The sequence below is a fragment of the Protomyctophum bolini genome (genome assembly GCF_963924005.1).
Source record: "Protomyctophum bolini genome assembly, chromosome: 19".
NCBI classification, from domain to species: domain Eukaryota; kingdom Metazoa; phylum Chordata; class Actinopteri; order Myctophiformes; family Myctophidae; genus Protomyctophum; species Protomyctophum bolini.
The window spans coordinates 2,548,955-2,568,734 of record NC_137880.1 but is presented as its reverse complement, the minus strand read 5'-3'; the positions used below and the strand labels follow the sequence as shown (position 1 = coordinate 2,568,734).

At 43.2% G+C, this 19,780-nt stretch overlaps 1 protein-coding gene across 1 annotated transcript in view; it reads left to right on the top strand.

Moving 5' to 3' along the window:
* Nucleotides 1-8,839: 8,839 nt before the first annotated feature.
* Nucleotides 8,840-19,780, top strand: part of LOC308334483 (pleckstrin homology domain-containing family G member 3-like) — a 93,825-nt gene continuing 82,884 nt past the window's right edge. Inside the window, exons 1-2 of the mRNA XM_080791269.1 lie at nt 8,840-9,037; nt 16,224-16,278. Of these exons, the coding sequence (XP_080647395.1) occupies nt 16,224-16,278 (55 nt within the window). The 5' untranslated portion in view covers nt 8,840-9,037. The remainder of the gene's footprint in view (nt 9,038-16,223; nt 16,279-19,780) is intronic.

The window sequence follows — 19,780 nt, the reverse complement described above, 5'->3', positions numbered from 1 at the left end:
CGCCGTTCGCGTTGCGACCCGATAGGCGGAGAATAGTGAATCCCCGTCGTCCCCCTACAATGGACACAGCTTGGTAGCGCTCCTTTAGCCCACTGACTGACGGCCCGTCTCACCCAATCACAAGCCGCGGCGCTCCTTTCCCAGCCCCTCCCTTCGCGGGGCAGAAAACGGGGTCGTGTTTAAATGTTTGGCTGCCAGTGCTACATGCCGTTGCTTTCGGGAGGAAACCACCTAACTCCATTTGAGACGTTTTCGATTTTTCTCCATAAATCTCACTTTAAGTCTGTGTGTTGTTTCGAAAATATTGTACAAATCGAAAGTAGTAAAAAGAAAAAGAAAACCTATATTATAAGAATTGGTCAAACATTGGCCAAATTGCCAAAAAATATAGGCTAAGAACTTTGATAATAGTCGATCTACAATATTTATTAATGGTACTAATTGTAATGTCTCAACTCTTAACAGTTCCAAGTGCTTGTCAAGGTGTGTGTGTGTGTGTGTGTGTGTGTGTGGGGGGGGGTTGGTCAAGGCCTGAAAAGTTTGCGAACCACAGCTGTATGAGACACTCTTGGCGAAACGCACTGTGTGATGTGCAAAGGTTGAGAATTGTTTCGCTTTTTAAAAGAAAAGTGATTGTCGTTTTCATGTTCATGTATACACAGTATTTTAACGCTGTGTTCATTGTAATGGAGGGTATGCGCATGCATAATGTGAGTGGCAAAGTGAGTAACGCAATCAGATAGGACTTTTCTGTTTGGAGGTATATGGGGCTGTCGAGGCCAGAAAGTAGTGTTCTTTGCCACTCAGTAAACTTCCGGGTATGATGATGTCACGCGCATATACCCTCTATTGAAAACGGTGAGAATGAGTGAGGATTTTTGAGCTTTTAAAAGAAAGTAATTGTTCTCATGTCGTGTAAAAACGCAGTGTTTTGACATTGTGCTAATCTTCTCGAGGTGAAATTGAAAACACAGGATGTTTGAGTTTCATTAAATAGTGACAGAAAGTAGGTTGTCACTCATTGACGTTGAATTGCACAGGAGTTTTAATGAACATAACTGGGTATGTTTTTAAGTGTGTGTGTGTGTGTGTGTGTGTGTGTGTGTGTGTGTGTGTGTGCGTGCGTGCGTGCGTGCGTGCGTGCGTGCGTGCGTGCGTGCACGTACGGCATCTATTCTCAGGGGAAAACTATTTATATTTTGGCTTTTTGATAGATTCGTGTCGTTAATGTCCTTTTCATGTATCGTAGTGTTTATACGAGGCGAGGGAGGGTCACAGTCGTATTTGAATGCCGTTTTATTCAAACTTGGAAAACCAAATGCAAATACTGTTCTATATGTGGTCATTATGTTTGGATGTTTTTTTCCGTTCTTATTGTAAATATAAAATAGTTTAATTCAGGAAAGCTTATGAAGAATGTAATTTGTTTTAAATGCAAGTTTTCAATAAAGCCGTATAGAAGAAAGATGAGATGACTTATATTTTTGTTATACTTTCCCTTAACGTTTATAAAATGAACATTTTGTTTTTGAGTTCCCAAAGCAAAGGAAAATCTTAAGTTTAGATTCTGGTACGGAATCTAAACTTCTGATCGCTTTTCAAACGTTTGATTTGCAAGAACCACACCTTACACTAGGGTCTATTTGGTCCGTTGTGTCTACAGAGTTACAGACCTGTTATGGACATTCAGGGAGTCGTGCACTATAATTCCCTCTTCATATGTTTCTAGTAATATTATTGTCCGCTCATTTTGTATGTCTGTGGCAACATTTTGACCAAACTGCCCCACTACTTAAGCCAGTGAAGCCACAGTTCGCAACGTTAGAATCACTCCTATTGGGTAGAGCAGTGGTTCCCAAAGTGGGGTCTGGGGACCCCCAGGGGTCCTTGAGGGAGTTCCAGGGGGTCCCCAGCTAAATGATAGTTTGGAACCAAATGGACCTTTTATAATAATTAATACCATTTTGATATAGCTTATCCAAGTGCTCAAAGCGCTTTACAATGATTCATTCATTCATACATTGGGAGGTGAAGCGGCGAACAGTCGACGCCAGCGTCCTCACTTCCCACATTCACACACCGACGGTGGAGAGCTCACACCGACCGACTCACTGGAGGCAATGTAGGGTTCAGTGTCTTGCCCAAGGACACTTAGACATGTGGACAGGAGGAGCCGGGATTCTAACCGCCGACCCAGGGATCATTGGATGACCTGCTCTACCTCCTGAGCCACAGCCGCTTTATGGGTCTGTAACTCTGAGAGTGTACATTTGTACACTCTCAGAGTTAAATTAACATTGATTTTACAATATAAATTGGGGGTCCCAGAGATAGAAATGCCATAAAAATGGAGGTCTGTAGACTAATATGCATATCAAAACTGGGGGGTCCTTGAAATTAAACCGGTTGAGAATCACTGCTATAGATGTCAAAGTCTTCTTAAATGTCGGCCTGACATATATTTTTCAAATAGGGGTCTGTGGGGCTAATTAGTGTCAATTTGGGGGTCATTGATATGAAAAAGATTGGGAACCACTGGGGTAGAGATGCTTCATTTTATCCTCCGGTGTGGTAGAAATCAGGCTGAACAGGTTCTTCTTCCAGGCAGGTTTAAACGTGTGTGTGTGTGTGTGTGTGTGTGTGTGTGTGTGTGTGTGTGTGTGTGTGTGTGTGTGTGTGTGTGAGATCGGCAGTCTCTGTTGCTAGGTGTTTTGTTTACATCCTGGTTTGTTTTGTGGCTGTAGTGTCAGGTTTCTGTCCAGATTATCAGACTTCTGTCTGGACATGTTGGGTTGTTTTTTGTGTGGACACAATTATTTGTGTGACTGTGACCTGCACGTGTGAGGTTTCTGAGGCTGACTATGTGATTTATTTATCCCTATGTGTAGGGCAGGCTAAGTCTGCTGAACTAGTACTTAAATTCAAGTTAATGTTAAACTTTATAGAGATGTAAATTATGTTCAACTCCCCTAACAAGCCTAACAAGTAACAATATATATATTTTAAACAGCCAAAGTATAAAATAGTTATTAAGTGGTTAAAGTATTTAAAACTATTTTATAATAAGATTCCCTCAACTTACTTCGGCAGTAGCCACCGTGTGGCCACTGGAGGGAGCCAGCGTCATTTAGATTAGAATATTGCCAATGGAATAATTATTATCTTGTCCACACAATATTGTTTCAGTTTGTCTTTTTTTTGTATTCCTCGTGAGTCGTGACAGAATAATTATGTTGTCGTTCGTTACCACATGGGAGGAGGAATTCAATAGACACTTTATTAGTGTCCAAACTATTCAGTACAGACTTGACAGTGTGACTGGAGGTGGTTTCAGATGACGCACGCACGCACACACACACACACACACACACACACGGCAGTCTGCCAGTCTGGCCATGCAGAGTGCAAAGGTCGCATGAGCAGGCTGTGGATTTTATAACAACCTGACACCTCATAAATTCAAAGTGTTTGTTGGACTGATGATAGAGTGAGATAAGAAACCAGTCTCTGTCTGTCTGTGTATCTCTCTCTCTCTCTCTCTCTCTCTCTCTCTCTCTCTCTCTCTCTCTCTCTCTCTCTCTCCAAACAAGTTCTCACACAATTAAGTCATACTACAGCTGACCCCCCCCCCCCCACACACACACACACACACACACACACACACACACACACACACACACACACACACAGTGCATTCCTAACATTTCCAGTGCGTAACAAACATCTTGAGACATGACACTGGTTGAAACGTGTTGACAGTTGTATTGTGCATCAACCAAATAAAGTAGAATGCCAATGATTCTAACTAAGGCTCTGTTCCATTTAGTATAGTAGGCCTACAGTTTCTTTCTTCTCAAACCTTTTAATTTTTTCTTTATAATTTAAATAACATAACCTGGGGGGGTGGGGGCAGCGGACTGACCTCATGCTTCCTTCTATGCACGAGGAGTCCAAGCTGCTTCTTTTCAGCTGACAGAGGAGAGTTTCCCTGGCCGGACGTGGCGCGTGGAAGGAACACGTTCATCCGACCAGTTCCTTTCCCCTCCATCAGGCACCCCGGCTGGCCAGGGGGAGGTAGTTTAGAGGCCAGGATTACTGCATGTTTTTCTGAGGGTATATACCTACCCTATAGGGGACACGGGGAGAACATGTGAGGGTATCTACCCTAGGGGACACGGGGAGAACATGTGAGGGTATCTACCCTAGGGGACACGGGGAGAACATGTGAGGGTACCTACCCTATAGGGACACAGGGAGAACATGCAAACTCCACACAGAAAGGCCCTTTCGCCAACCCCGCCTCAGGGTATATGGGCACTGATGACGCGTAGGAGAGAACACGCCCCCAGCACCCACACAGCATGGGCAGACTTGAGCCGACACGCAGTGGCCAAAGGAAGCTGACGCCCAACGTATTTCCGGCTTTTTACACAGCTGGTGGATGGAAAATAAGCTCCACCCCCGCGGCTGACTGCCGCGACGGACAGATTCCCGGAAACGCTCTCCTCCGCGGCAGTCAGCTTCTTTTCCATCCACCAGCTGTCTAAAAACTCGGAAATTACTTAAAACACAGCTTCTTCTGTCCGCGCATGGAATCTAAAGTGTGCTTATAGGCCCACAGCGTCCCCTGCAGCGGGAATCGAAACCAGGACCTTCTAGCTGCGAGGCGACGACCTTTTCATTTCAAGGACCCCCCATAACTCTGAGAGTGTCGGTTCCAATGTGTACACCCTCAGAGTTGCACACCCGTAACAGCATATGGTTAGCAAGGGTAGGCCTACAGTATTACCTACAATACTATCCATTTGTTGTAACGACTAACGAGAGTATAGGTTGCTGCCTTCGAGAAGGAGACGTGGTGTTCCAGCATACAATAAGGTCAGACTGAAGAGGTCCTTATTTGTCCATCAGTCAAACTTTGAGGCTCAATCAGGAGGTTGGCCAGCAGTGTTGTTTTTGGCAGCAAATTTTAGTCATAAACTTTTTGAATAGTTTTAATTTAGTTTTAGTCACATTTTAGTCACCTGGAATGTGTTAGTGTTAGTCTAGTTTTACTCGACTAAATGTCATGAGATTTTAATGTACTAAATGTAGGATTAAGTCGACTAAAATGTATTTTGGCATCGCAATGACTGATTTTACACTTGCGGAAAATAGCCGATCTACAAGATCTGACATTGTTCTTGCCTTTATGCAGTACAGTAGACCCCCACACGGTAACTCTGTCATTTCTGGACCATTCCGGACGCGGGGCGGCTCGTCGGAACCGGTCTGGAACTGTGGGTCTGGAACTTCCGGGGACCCCCACAATGCACCACTCACTTCACACGGGTGTGATTTTAACTTTTCATGTACCGGAATGCAATTTTGTTTTCCTTTCCGTTCTCTGACTGTCAAATGTGTGTGTATGTGTGTTGCATACAAGGCCGCGCTGGGTCGCAAAACATATTTCAGTAGCCTACAAACTGACAATAAAGTACTATAAAATACGATATCATATCATATATGATATATCATATCATATCATATCATTTTGAACCCCCTCAAGGAGACATCCTCGCCGCATGGACCCTGCACTTTGAAAATTGAGACCTAAAGCAGAGTGTTTCCAGTAAGCCAATGCAACAATAGCAACACCCTGAGTGTCTCTGTTTGACCAGAATGGAATTACGGAGCCTTAATTCCTTAGTATCATGGCAACGTCTGTGAAATAAGTATAAGGAAGATATATAAGATTACAATATGGCTGTTGCTGTGCATATAGAGCCTATATTTGCCAATTACATAGGTTGTATCTTATTAAACACATCAGTGCATGAAAACAACATGAGGGCAGGAATGTTGACATGAAAAGAATAGTTGGCATTCTTCTGGCTGGCTGCATGGGTCACTTATTACCTTTAGGGCCTAAATAAAATAATACTGTGTGTGTGTGTGTGTGTGTGTGTGTGTGTGTGTGTGTGTGTGTGTGTGTGTGTGTGTGTGTGTGTGTGTGTGTGTGTGTGTGTGCGTGTGTGTGTGAGAGAGAGAGAGAGAGAGAGAGAGAGAGAGAGAGAGAGAGAGAGATTCATACAAATGCTGTCAAGCATCCCCTCATCTTTATTGAAAGATGTCTTCAGTTCTGTTGGCCCCACCATTATTTTAATCATAAACTCCTGCCTGAAGTTGGGTACAGTCCCGGCTAATTTTAAACACGCCACTATCAAACCTCTTCTTAAAAAGAATAATTTAGACCCCTCCGTCCTCGCTAATTTCCGACCTATTTCCCAGCTCCCATTTTTATCTAAAGTTTTAGAAAAAGTAGTTTACATACAGCTTCAAGCATTTTTAACTACTCATGGTATCCATGATACTTTTCAGTCTGGTTTTAAACCTGGTCATAGCACCGAAACGGCCCTACTTAAGGTTTTTAACGACCTGAGTTTAACCGCTGACTCAGGTAGTCCGGCCGCCCTGGTCCTTTTGGACCTGACTGCCGCTTTTGATACCGTGGATCACAGCATCCTGCTCTCCAGGTTAGAGCATTATGTAGGTATCACTGGTACGGCTCTACTGTGGTTTAGATCCTACCTGACTGACAGGAGTCTTGCTGTCAGGCTCGGGGAATACTCCTCACGCACCGCCCCCCTGTTCTGCGGAGTTCCCCAGGGCTCTATCTTAGGCCCCATTTTATTTTTATTATATATGCTGCCCCTAGGAAGCATAATTAAGAAGCATAATGTCTCTTTTCATTTCTATGCGGATGATGTGCAGCTCTATCTACCTCTAAACACCAATAGTCTGCTCACAGACCCCTTCCAGCCACTCCTCGATTGCATCTCCGACATCAAAAGTTGGATGCTAAATAATTTTCTCACCCTCAACGAAAGTAAGACGGAGGTTATCATTTTTGGCCAACAGTCAGCCCCGTCCCTTGCCACTTTGGGACCCCTCAGTGCAAATATCCACTCATCTGTCAAAAATCTGGGTGTGTTCTTTGATAACAACCTTAAATTTGATAAACAGATTAGCTCCGTGGTCAAAGCAAGTTTTTATCAACTTAGGCTAGTGGCCAGAATCAAGGGCTACCTTTCCCAACCTGACCTTCAGAGAGTTATCCACGCCTTTATCTCATCGCGGCTCGATTATTGCAATGCGCTATATGTAGGCATGGACCAGTCCACCCTCAGACGTCTGCAGCTTGTCCAAAATGCCGCCGCACGCCTACTCACTGGTACGAGGAAGCGTGATCATATCACTCCCGTTCTTGCCTCCCTCCACTGGCTTCCTGTTAAATTCAGAATTGATTTTAAGATCTTATTATTTGTTTTTAAATCTCTTAACGGTTTGGCTCCCCTGTATTTATCGTCACTCATGGTCCCTTACACCCCATCCAGGGCCCTGAGGTCAGCTGACCAGCGGCTCCTGACTGTGCCCAATTCAAATCTCAGGTCCAGAGGTGACCGTGCCTTTTCAGTTGCTGGCCCCAAACTCTGGAACTGTCTACCCCCTCATATTAAGTCTGCTCCTTCCTTAGAGGCCTTTAAGTCTTTACTAAAAACCCATTTCTTCTACCTGGCTTTTAATGTTTGACCTAATTAACCTGTGTACTTTTTGTGTTGCTTCGATTTTGTAATATAACCTGTGTACTTTTGTGTTGCTTTGATTTTGTTTTACTATGTTACTTGTGTCACGTTTCCTGTATAGCACTTTGGTTGGCCTCCTGGTCTTTGAAAATGTGCTCTATAAATAAAATTTGATTTGATTTGATTTGAAGTATGTCCAAAATCTATCCTTTTTTTGTATTATTGTGTATTACTAAGTAAAAATACTAATAATCTACAGAGCTTGTAGATCAGCTATTTTGACGTATATAGGCTAATTTTGAAAATAGCCGATCTACAAGCTTGTACACTTTTTTTTATACATTTGAAAACGTATGAAATTGGACATTCTGCACAATGACTATACTTTTGGCATTTGGCACTTTAAATTAAATACATTTTTGATGCCAATCCAATACTTTGTAGGCCAATTTTCACTCAAGTATAGGCTACATTATTGAATTCTGGATTTCTACATTTGCAGTATTGATATTTTTACTTGAGTGAAACATTTGAGTACTTTTTCCACCACAGATTTCATTATTGTATTTATATTTATCACGTATTTGGATAGGCCTACATAGTAGCTAGGCTACAGTATCCCCCTTTCTGAAACCGTGTCACGACCTTAAGAGTATACCCGACCCGAACCGCCTTCACTTCCCAGAGTTCCCATGTAGAACCAGTTTGAAAAATGCTTCAACACACCACACACGGTACACCGCTCCACTTCCTACAACTACAACAACAATTAACGAGCAGCACGAGCTTATACATGTTTAACATTGATAATAATTCACACCAGCACAGACGCACTTATTATAAACTCGACAGGGGAGCACTTGTCATTCCTTGAATTAACCGTATTTGTCTGATTACTTTATTTGTATTTTTATATAGAAGCGACTTTGGGATTGTTACGGAGGACGCTCGAGATCGAGGGGCGTGGGGTTTTCACTAGTGCGTTACATCAACATCGGTGACCCGTACAATTCCGTCACCCCCAGTCGTTTTTCCACTTACTTGCGGTTTATTCTGTTTAATTTTTAACGTACAATTAAAAACACCCCCCCACACGTAAATGTAGTCTGTTATTCTCAGGTTATTCTATTTAAATGTGATTTTTCCTTTTCCTCCGTCCATCCATGTTGATGGGTCACATATTGTGACGGGTCACAGAGTGCCGTGTGACTGGCCCGTTGCCTCCCTCCTCCTTCAGAGACAGACAGTTCTCGCAACAGAGAACAGAACAACTCGTCAGACGAGAGAAAGAAAGCGTTCACTTCAAACTGGATTCACGACAACAAACACAGTACCCGGATTCACACATTTTATGTTTTATAAATATATGAACATCTACGGAATATTAACAATAAACCGATAAGGAGACATATTCGCTGTGGATGCAGGACAGGGGGAGACAGAAGATTTCCATGATCAACTTCTTCTAGGAGGTGAGTCCGTCGCTTTAGTTCAAACTCTGTGTGCACCACCCTGCTGTGTGTGTGATGACATGAATTAAGTCAATGTTTCACAAACTTTTTCATGTCAAGGAGTCGCGGACCCCCCATTTTAAATGATATGCCAAGGACCCCCATAAGAGAAGATTTTTTACAGCTCTAGCAGTGATTCTCAACCAGTTTTAATTTCAAGGACCCCCGGTTTGACATGATTCACATGCATTGGTCTACGGACCCCCATTTAATGGCATTTCTATCTCTGGGACCCCCAATTTATATATGTAAAATCAATGTTAATTTAACTCTGATAGTGTTAGAGTTACAGACCCATAAGGGTTCATTTGGTTCCAAACTATCATTTAGCATGGGCAGTTGGGCACCCCCTGGAACTCCCTCAAGTACAGGGGGGTCCCCGGACCACACTTTGGGAACCACTGAATTAAGTTACCTTTCTTTTCTTTTGGTTTGCGGTGCCGGTTGCTTTGTGAGCTTGTAGATCGGCTATTTTCAAGTGACAACATGCATGGCACGCAAACAAATCAGGTTATTACGTCAGTGGTTTTCAAACCCTTTTTATATCAAGGAGTATATTTTTATTTGGCATTTGAAGCCACATTCCAGCATTCCACATTCCAGATTTGATTTGCTTCTCAGACCCAAAACTTGGGATAAGATTTGGATAAGATTTCGTCCACAATTCCATGGTGTCCATGATGATGTTGGTACCATTAGGAGAGCTAACAGGCAAACGTTGATCAAAATAACAATTCTTCTACATTCTCTAATTGTGTAGATTTCTTGTAAGGCGGCTATAGGCCTAATGCATGTTCAACAATAATTTAATTTAACTTTCACAATCATGTTATTATAGGTTAATTCATGCATAATGCATTGTGTGTTCATCACGTAAAAAAGATGCAGCTGATTTTACTCAAATCATAGTGCTGTGAAATCATGTTTTAAAACAAACAAAACAACAGAAGGTCAATTGTTGATGGATTTAAGCAAACATGTTTCAAAATGTGTGGAATCGCAATGGCTTGTAGATTTGCTATTTTTCTAATAATTTTGTAATCAAAAGTAAGAAGTAACTAGTCGGTTGCATGTGTGATGGCATCACTGTGGATATGTGATGTCATCTCTGGTGTGATGTCATCTCTGGTGTGATGCCATAACTCTGGTGTGTGATGTCATCACTGTGGTCAGTGTGGTGTGATGTCATCACTCGTGTGATTTCATCTGTGGTGTGATGTCATCTCTGGTGTGATGTCATAACTCTGGTGTGTGATGTCATCACTGTGGTCAGTGTGGTGTGATGTCATCACTCATGTGATTTCATCTGTGGTGTGATGTCATCACTGTGGTCTGATGTCATCTCTGGTGTGATGTCATCACGGTGGTGTGATGTCATCTCTGGTGTGATGTCATCACTGTGGTGGGATGTCATAACTCTGGTGTGATGTCATCTCTGGTGTGATGTCATCACTGGTGTGATGTCATCTCTGGTGTGATGTCATCACTGTGGAGTGATGTCATCTCTGGTGTGATGTCATCCCTGTGGTGTGATGTCATCGCTGTGGTGTGATGTCATCATTATGGTGTGATGCCATCGCTGTCGTGTGATGTCATCACTGTCGTGTGATGTCATTGTTGTGGTCACTGTGGTGTGATGTCATCACTGTGGTCTGACTGTGATGTCTGGAAAATGTAGGGCAGAGGTTCATCGTTGGCATCCAGGGAGAGTTTGTGTGCAAAGTTTGGCATCGACCAGGTTAACCATGCCGAAGAATAGCTGTTAACGGAAGGAAGGACGGACACGGGCGGAGGGCAAAAAAAACTCTCTCCCAAATACCTTCGGCCTGGTGGAGACTAAAATGCAGCTATACAGTTGTAGCTTTGTAGCTTTGCATCTGGAAGTTGAACCCAGCAGCTTCAATTTATATAGATTTGTATTGTATTGTATCTTTTGCAGCAGCTGCAAACGTCGGATTTGCTTGGTATAGCTTGACGTCTGGATTCCTTAGACAATGACTGGTAGACTGTATCTTTGCATCTGGCCGTGTGTGTACGCACCATTAGATTGTAGACGACTTGTATTTGTACTAGACAGGCTCTGGATCATTGGACTGATTGCCATGCCTTGCCCATCCGGGCCACTCTACCCCTGAGCCACCGCCGCCAGCTATAGTGTAGTGCAGGGGTTCCAAACCTTTTTGGCTGGGGGATGCCCGGAAAGGCTTTCGCCATGTCTCGCGCACCCCGCCCCGCCCCCCCCTCCCCACCACCAATACAAACTTGACTGCAAAAATAACCTTAATAATTGAGAAAATATATGATAAATGAATACTGAAACCAGATGTAATCATTAAGGAAAGTTACTTACAGCGCTATAGCATTTATTGAAAAATTAGGATATAATTCACGGCAGCATTTTTTTGCCAGTCCAGTATTTTGAAAAGCCACATTTCCAGTCTACCAGAAGTAGTATTAACCTAGGAAGCTGAACGGAGCCTGGACAGGCCTTGTTTACAATATTAATCCTATAACCGGGGCACTGGAGAGCTCCACATCGTCAAAGAAACGTTTTTTTGACCAAAATGCCATCTGGGAACAAGGAATAGGAGATACAGGTGATTGAAAGAAACAGATAGAATGGATTAATATGGCGACGACAATCTAAGATGGGCGATCCAGTGCTGTGCTAACAACATAGCTACCTAACCGGCTAACGTAAGTAGAGTTATGGCTCGATCGATCGAATGCACTATAAAAGTGCAATTGCCATTAATCAAGTAGTAAGGAAAGTTTATGCATGCACCACGTACTTATGTAAACTCTTAAGTTCCTTTTTCCAGCCATTCAGTCAAAAACATTGAAAAGAATTTGGGGACCCCCGGAAATAATTTGGCTACCCCCAGAGGTGTCGTGACCCACATGTTGAGAACCCCTGGTGTAGTGTAGCTATAGTGTAGATTTTCGTCTTACACACACACCTCACTTCACACCGGTGTGATTTTTATAAAAACACACACACACACACACACACACACGCACACACTGCACACACGCACACACACACCTTTGCGCTGTGAGCTTGTAGATCGGCTATTTTCAGCATGCAACCAAGTGTTTAAAATGACTTTTACTGGATCTCTTGTCCACTGTTTGTTGACGGAATTGTCAGTATATTTATTTAGTCATATAGTTTTAGTCATCATGGCTTAGTTTTGAATGTAGTTTTTGTCAAAAGGTATAGTCGACAGACATTTTTCGTCATGGTATTTTAGTCGACGAGAACAACCCTGCGGTTTCTGCCTGACAGAGACTATATTATCAAACGTTGTGCTAAAATTAGCTCTTGTGTTGGGAAAGCCCTCGCGGTCTGACTCACTTCCTGTGGGACAGGACGTGAGTCTTGAGTGAAGAGACTCTCATAGTAAATAGATAGGGAGTATGTATGACACGCTCCATGTTGGATGACCTATTCAACGCCCATTGAGACCAGTGTTGTTTCCGTCGACTAAAACTAAGACGAAAAATGTTCGTCGACTGCCTTTTTTCACTGGCGAAGACTACATGGAAACTACATGACAACTAAGCTACGATGACTAAAACTAAGACTAAATAAATATATTGACAATTTCATCAACAGATAAAAGTCATTTTACACTTGGTTTCAGTGAGCTTGTAGATCGGCTATTTTCAGCAAGTGTAAAATCTGTCATTACGATGGCATCAAGGCCGGCCAAAATACATTTTAGTCGACTAAAATCTTATGATATTTAGTCGAAAAAAAAATCTTCAAAATTAATAAATCTCCTGAATGGGAGATCCACACCCGTGTGAACTTTCTCCCCCTCTCTCTCTCTCTCTCTCTCTCTCTCTCTCTCTCTCTCTCATTAGCAGGCAACAGTACAGCACTATCTCTCTCTCTGTTTCTGGCACAACAGCGCCCCTACTGGTACTAATAGTCATACTCGTGCTTATTAACGTCACATAGGCTAACGTCACATACTGTAGGAGAACACAGAGTCACAGACATTGCTGTTCCTTGGAGTGGTTGCACCACTCAAAAAAGCAGATCTACACACTCACAATGCGTCGCATGAGCAACACATTGAGAGCTTGTAGATCTGTGTATTTTCAAATGGCCCGAAATGTATACGGCTGAACTGAAGTGGTTAATACACGTTTTGTTATAAATGATAATGATCTAAAAAAAATCCAGAAAGTAACTAGCAACTAAAGTTTACAATTCATTGTAGTGGAGTAAAATCACAATATGTGTCTCTGGGATGTAGTGGAGTAGAAAGAGGTAAAAAGTATAGAACGTTAGAAATACTCAAAGTAAAAACCCCTAAAAATAATTGTCCTTATAAAACGTCTCAACAGGACAGTTCAGAAGACCAGACCTTTACGCTGTTTACATCTAAACACAGTTAAGTCCTTCCTCTGATGACATCACAAACCGTTAACGCACATTTACTCTGAACACAAATGATGACTTAGCACCGGCCAGACTCTGTGTGTGTGTGTGCGTGTGCGTGTGCGTGTGTGTGTGTGTGTGTGTGTGTGCGTGTGCGTGTGCGTGTGCGTGTGTGTGTGTGTGCGTGCGTGCGTGCGTGCGTGTGTGTGCGCGAGTGCGTGTGCACACACCGTGACACACGAGCGAAATGGCCATTTAAACTTTTGAACCGTGCACTAAATCAGTTACGTTTACCTGCAGACGGTCACACAGAATTGGATTGAGTCCAGAGCATAAGAACTGACCCCAGGCCTGTGCTTTGGTAATGTGAGAGTATATATACCCTGTCAAAGCCTTAGAGTAAATTTAACTCTGACAGAGGTGTAAAGGAGCGACATGGAAGGAAGCATGAGTCCGTTGCTCTCCCCAGGTTGGCGGAGGGTGTGTAGAGCCCAGGATCACATTAGATGATTGACACAGGGGTGAAAAATGGGTTACAAAATCGTGGGATAAAAATGACAAGAAACAGATGCAATGACAGTTAATGACAATTATCTATCTATCTATCTATCTATCTATCTATCTATCTATCTATCTATCTATCTATTCCTGATATATTAGAACGTGTAAGGCCCTCGTATATATTCACAGATTTGCGACACATTTTCACACATTTTTCAAAAATATCTAAAAATCTACAAGCTCGTGAGATCCTGAATGGATTTCAACGTGTAATGGTGAGAGCCCCATCAGCGCACGACTGTTGGACATCAAGAGGAACTGTTTCACCTTCCACTTCCTGTGTTCAAACGGTTTCTCAGGAAGTGATAGGATATCACTTCCTGTTTATTCTGGCTGGGTGACTTTATCCCATTTTGGGGCGGGCACCCCTTTTGGTGTTCAAGTCGAAGTCATGCGATTTGTCACACACGTTACCGAGTGCCAAGCAGGGAGGCATTGGGTCCCATTTTTACAGTCTTTGGTATGACCCGGCCGGGGATCGAACCCCCGACCTCCCAGTTTCAGGGTGGACCCCGGGAAATGCTTTGGCCATGTCTCACTCCCCCCCCCCCCCCCCAATACAAATTGAGCGCTACAATAACCTTAATAATAGAGAAAATACATCGTAAATAAATACTGAAATCAGATATAATCATTAAGGAACTGCGACGGACGGAGTCCTAAATAAGGCTCTTGTTCTTCAAGTTTATGATTGTTGTGATTCTCCACACGTCGTCCTTTTGAGCAACACTGCTCTGCTCTGACCTCGGGAACATTCCTTGATCTTAAACAGCGATGTAGATTGTAGTTGTTATACGACAGCTCTGATAGGCCGGCACGGTCCATTACAACACACAGTGCCTCTGTCTGTCTGTCTGTCTGTCTGTCTGTCTGTCTGTCTGTCTGTCTGTCTGTCTGTGCCTAGAGTGCTGTCTGACAGCATTCCTTCCATGCTGCATCGTTGTTATTATAGGTACTATATTAATTAAACCTTCCATCTACAACACTAATCCAGCGCTTGTCAACCGGTTGGTTGGAGTCCCCACATGATTATTGTTTTTTTTTGGGAGGGGCGTCCGCTGATGACGGTGACTTAATGTGACCTTTAAAACCTAGAAGTAAATAATAATAACGTTTGTCAGGTGAAAGAAGCACGCTGCCTGTCTCCGTTGTGTTCTTGTCTCCGCTGTGTTCCTCCCGCCCCCCCCCCCTCCCCCCTCTCCCATATTAGTATTGTTGTTATTATTTTAGTGTCGTGTAAGTTTGTGTGTGTCACAACCTCGCAGCCCTTGTCGCGGGGCCCTTTGCGTTCGTTTGCGACCGTACGTTCTGTTCGCGCTTCAGTAACTGGCTTTCGTGCTGTCCGGTCCATGCAGCTTTAGCCCATTAACATTAGCAGCTGTTGTCGCTTCGAGTTGCGGTTGTACAGGCCTCACTCACACCTAAGACACACTTGTGTCCTGTGGGTCAGAATACTGTTGGTCAAATATGAAATTGGATTTATTTTCAACGCTTTCTCGCCTTTTATGGTGTCTTACTGGTTTACTGGTATCCTATATCAAATGTACATAATGTTAAGCTTTGTTGTTTAGACTGGTTCATTGTATACTTGGTATCCTTGGTTTCCCTGAGGCACGGCATTGTTCTCTCTGCATTCTACATTTATCTTGTTCATTGAAGCGTTAATCATAGTCTGGATTTTCGGAGGTGAGGTCGGTGACCACCGAACTACAACATGACGTCACTGGTGACGAGCAAAGAGCAAGAGTATTTGAAAGGATTGTCGCACCTTAAACCCATTCAGGACGGGAACCCCCTTTTGGTGTTTTAAGCATTACGTTATACTTTAGCTGTGAAAAATAGCAGATCTGCTATTTTTCAAAAAAATTGCGAAAATGTGGCACCAATCTTTGAATATATATTCGACGGGGGTCAGCGGCCAATTACATAATATTACATATCATTTCTTTGTGGGTCCTTGACATGAAAATGTTTGAGAACCACTGACACATAGAAACATTATAGGGTTTTCAGAAAACTGTCATGATTTAGAAGACATTTTGTAGAATCGCCCTCGGGTCTAAATGGGTTAAACAGTATACTGTCGACGTGTACAAGAAGAGGTTGATATCTCTGTCTGCAGATGTACAGATATCTATGTACAGAAACGGAATCTCTACAGATAACTCTTGTTCCTTGTGCCCATGTCTGCAGATGCCTGAGGAAGGATCTGTCAACCCTTCAAATGAAGAAGGACCCATGGGTGAAGGTAAGAGCTGACCATGCATTTGGTGGAAATAGCAGGTCTACAAGGTTCAATTAAGGTCCCCAATTGTCACTTTAGTTTGTCTCCCAGGGGAGAAACTAGAAAGTTGTCTTGGACACAAACGAAGACCCGCACTGCAGCACACATGAATACAACACAATACTGTACATTTACAACAAGGGGCACATCGTTATATTTCCACGCGTGGACCTCGCAACCTCCTGCCACGCAGTGTTGTTTTCGTCGACTAAAACTGAGACGAAAAATGGCGGAAAAACACTGAATGGAAACTACATGAAAACTAAGCTATGATGACTAAAATATATTGACGATTTCGTCAGCAAATATAAACTAGACTAAGATGTTACGAAGGGACTATAGTGGACAAGAGATCCAGTATAAGTCATTTTACACTTGGTTGCATTCTGAAAATAGCCGATCTACAAGCTCACAACGCGTCGTACATCAGAATCGCCAGGAGGAGCATCCTTTGGTCCGACATATCATTGGTTCGAAGGAGCATTGGTCCGACTCGGGATAGGGTTGGGGGTTAGGTTTAGGTGTGCTGAATGCTTACATGCTCGCGGTTATGGTTAGGGTGAGGGTTTGGGGTAGGTAGTCGATCGGACCAATGGTATGTCGGACCAAAGTATAGTAACCAATCGCCAGGACATATTTTTTTTTAACCCATTTTGGGCGGGAAACCCTTTTGGTGTTTTAAGCATCTTATACTTTAGCGTAAAATTGTGAAAATGTATAGTGCAAATCTTTGAATATATATATATATTCTTTCAGAGCAAACGTTTTAACTCAAATATTTGCTTCTGGGAGGGTCCCTGGAACAACATATTTTCAGATGGGGGGGGGGTCGGCAGCCAATTGCATATAATCTTGGTGGTCCTTGACATGAAAATGTTTGAGAATGACTGACAGAAACTTTTCAGTTTTTCAGAAAACTGTCAGGAAGGCATTTGTAGAATCGTACCCCAGGTCTAGAATGGGTTAATGGTAGCGATTCAGGGCTGGAGCCAGGCTAACAGAGGGCCCTATATCAAGGTTTTTTTTTGTTTTGCCTCTTCTTTGGATACTTTGCATTTACTTGCCCTGCGCCATGGTACTGGTAGCCTGCTAGCTGTGCAGCGCTGTATACAGTAAAAATTCTCTCGCAGTATATTTCCCAATTCCATTAGTCCGTTGATTGTGTTTAGAAAACGCCACAGGACACGAGTTTCTTCCAAATGAAATCATTGTATTTAAATGTGAAATGGGTAGTACCAAGTTCCAACATGCCCGCCCCTGGGCATGTCTGGACAGGTTCAGCTTACCCCTTTGTTGTTTTTTTGTACTTGCCTGGGCATTTGGGCATTAGACCTTGTTGTGGGACCCTTGTGTATATAATATGTCGGGCAGCCGAGGTAGACGGGTGGGAAATTCGGTATATAGTCTTTTTTTATTGACCTAAAATATTGTCTATACATTCATGAATCCACTTGCTGACCGGCTGTCACTATCGGGCACATTTAGGCAAGTGGCTATGGCTGCTTTGAGCCCAAGGAGTGTATTCTGTGCAAACACTAATGCTTGGAATGGATTCAGAATCATGAAAACACCCTAGTTTGACATGTCACATGCTACTTAAAGCAAAAGGAGAGTTTGACATTTTTGCCTGCCATAGGATGTTAATGGTAGATTCACAAGAAACCCCTATACAAAAAAATTGCCCAATAGTGACAGCCAGTCAGCAAGTGGATTCATGAATGCAATGTATGTATATAGACAATAATTTAGGCCAATAAAAAATACTATATACCAAATTTCCCACTTTAAAGGGGGTGTCAGTGATTTCAGTCAAAAACCCTTAGGTTTCGTTTTTGCCTTGGGACACAAGCTTTCATCCAATCAGGATAGAGAACAAAAACGAAACCTAAGGTTTTTTGACCCCCAGGGGTTAACTGGGGACAGGGAGGAACTCCTTATATGGTCAGCACACTCTATAGTAGAGAGGATTATCACAACAAAACAAAAAAATAAGTGATATTTGAATTAAGTGAAATCACTGACTCTACCTTTAAACAATAGAAGCCTGTCGGCTGCCGGACTATAAGCCTTGCCGAGCCATGAGGCCCATAGGGGCAGGAGCCTATCTCCTGTTTCTGTAGCAGTCAGACAGATATTTCGTGAAGCCACTAAGGAAATCGGGACTTCCTGAAAGTTCATATAATGGCCTGTTGTGGCGCTGTCATTGGGCCCAAAAAACCCCATGTATTTTGAGCCCATGTATTTGGGCCCAACTTCACCTAGACTGTATTACCTTAATAAACATGGTCGTGAATACTTTCTGCTTCCAGTCACTAGTTTAAAGTCTCATTTCTCATGTCATAATATTCTTTTTGGAAAATTATGGTCCCATTTATTTAAAAAAAATAAAGTCGTGTACAGTATGTTCTGAGGGGCGTGGCTACCATTAGATTACAGTCTATGGCCCTCATTTATCAACCGTGCGTACGCCAAAATATGGGTGCACGACGAAATGACCGAAATGTTCGGCATTTACCATTTCCGCCAAAGCTTGAAATACATGCGAGGATTTGGGCTGTCTGTGCTGGAATATTTCCATGACGGGACGTTGGAAAGTAGCCTATAGTGCAGTGCTGCATTGTCCCAACATGGGTATAGCCTATACTGTAGCCTAATGTACAGCAGGCCAATGTCTTTCTGGAGTTACGGTATGTGCAACCTCCTCCTCGTTTAATAAACCTGACGTGTCGCTCGAATGCCAAATGTACTGTGCCAGCGCAAGTGGGAACCGCATCGGAGATAGGTAGGCCACCCAGCCAGCCCACCACCACCACTCCACCAGTGCCAGCCACATGGGCTACGGTTTTAGCTGCACATTCATATATTGACAGCCCAGCCACTGCTGCGATACAGCGACTGCGAGGCAATCTAAATAGACTGTCGAACGTGCATGGTCAGTTGGTCACGGTGTCACGGACAGACAGACAGGACAGGACAGGACAGGACAGGAGGAGCACCTATGCAAAACGGCAGCGTGTGTGTGCCTATTTGTTATTTAATTCATGGTTCACAGGTTCAGGTTTTCTTGTTGTATATTAAATTAAAAATACTTTAATAATTTAAAAACTAACAACACAGTGACAGTTGCTTGCAAATTGCGATATGTGCGTGCGTGCGGGGAGTGAGGCGGGCAGCAAGGGAAGCGAAGCGAGAGGAGAAACAGACAGGGTTGGCCTACAGCTTTATTTAATTCATGCAGGTTTATTTATTTAAGATACAACAAGTTGCAAGTTGCGTGTGCGTGCGTGCGCCTGTGTGTGCATGAGAGAGCTGGGGCAGCAAGTCAAGCGAGGGAATTTTTTTCTTCCTGTAACCATGGTTTCCAGGTCGTATAGCAGTTGTTCATGTCGGAAAAAACGAGCGTGTGCCAGATAGATTTCAGCCGTCACATTTATTAACGTCGGAACGAAATTAAGGAAGGATCAGC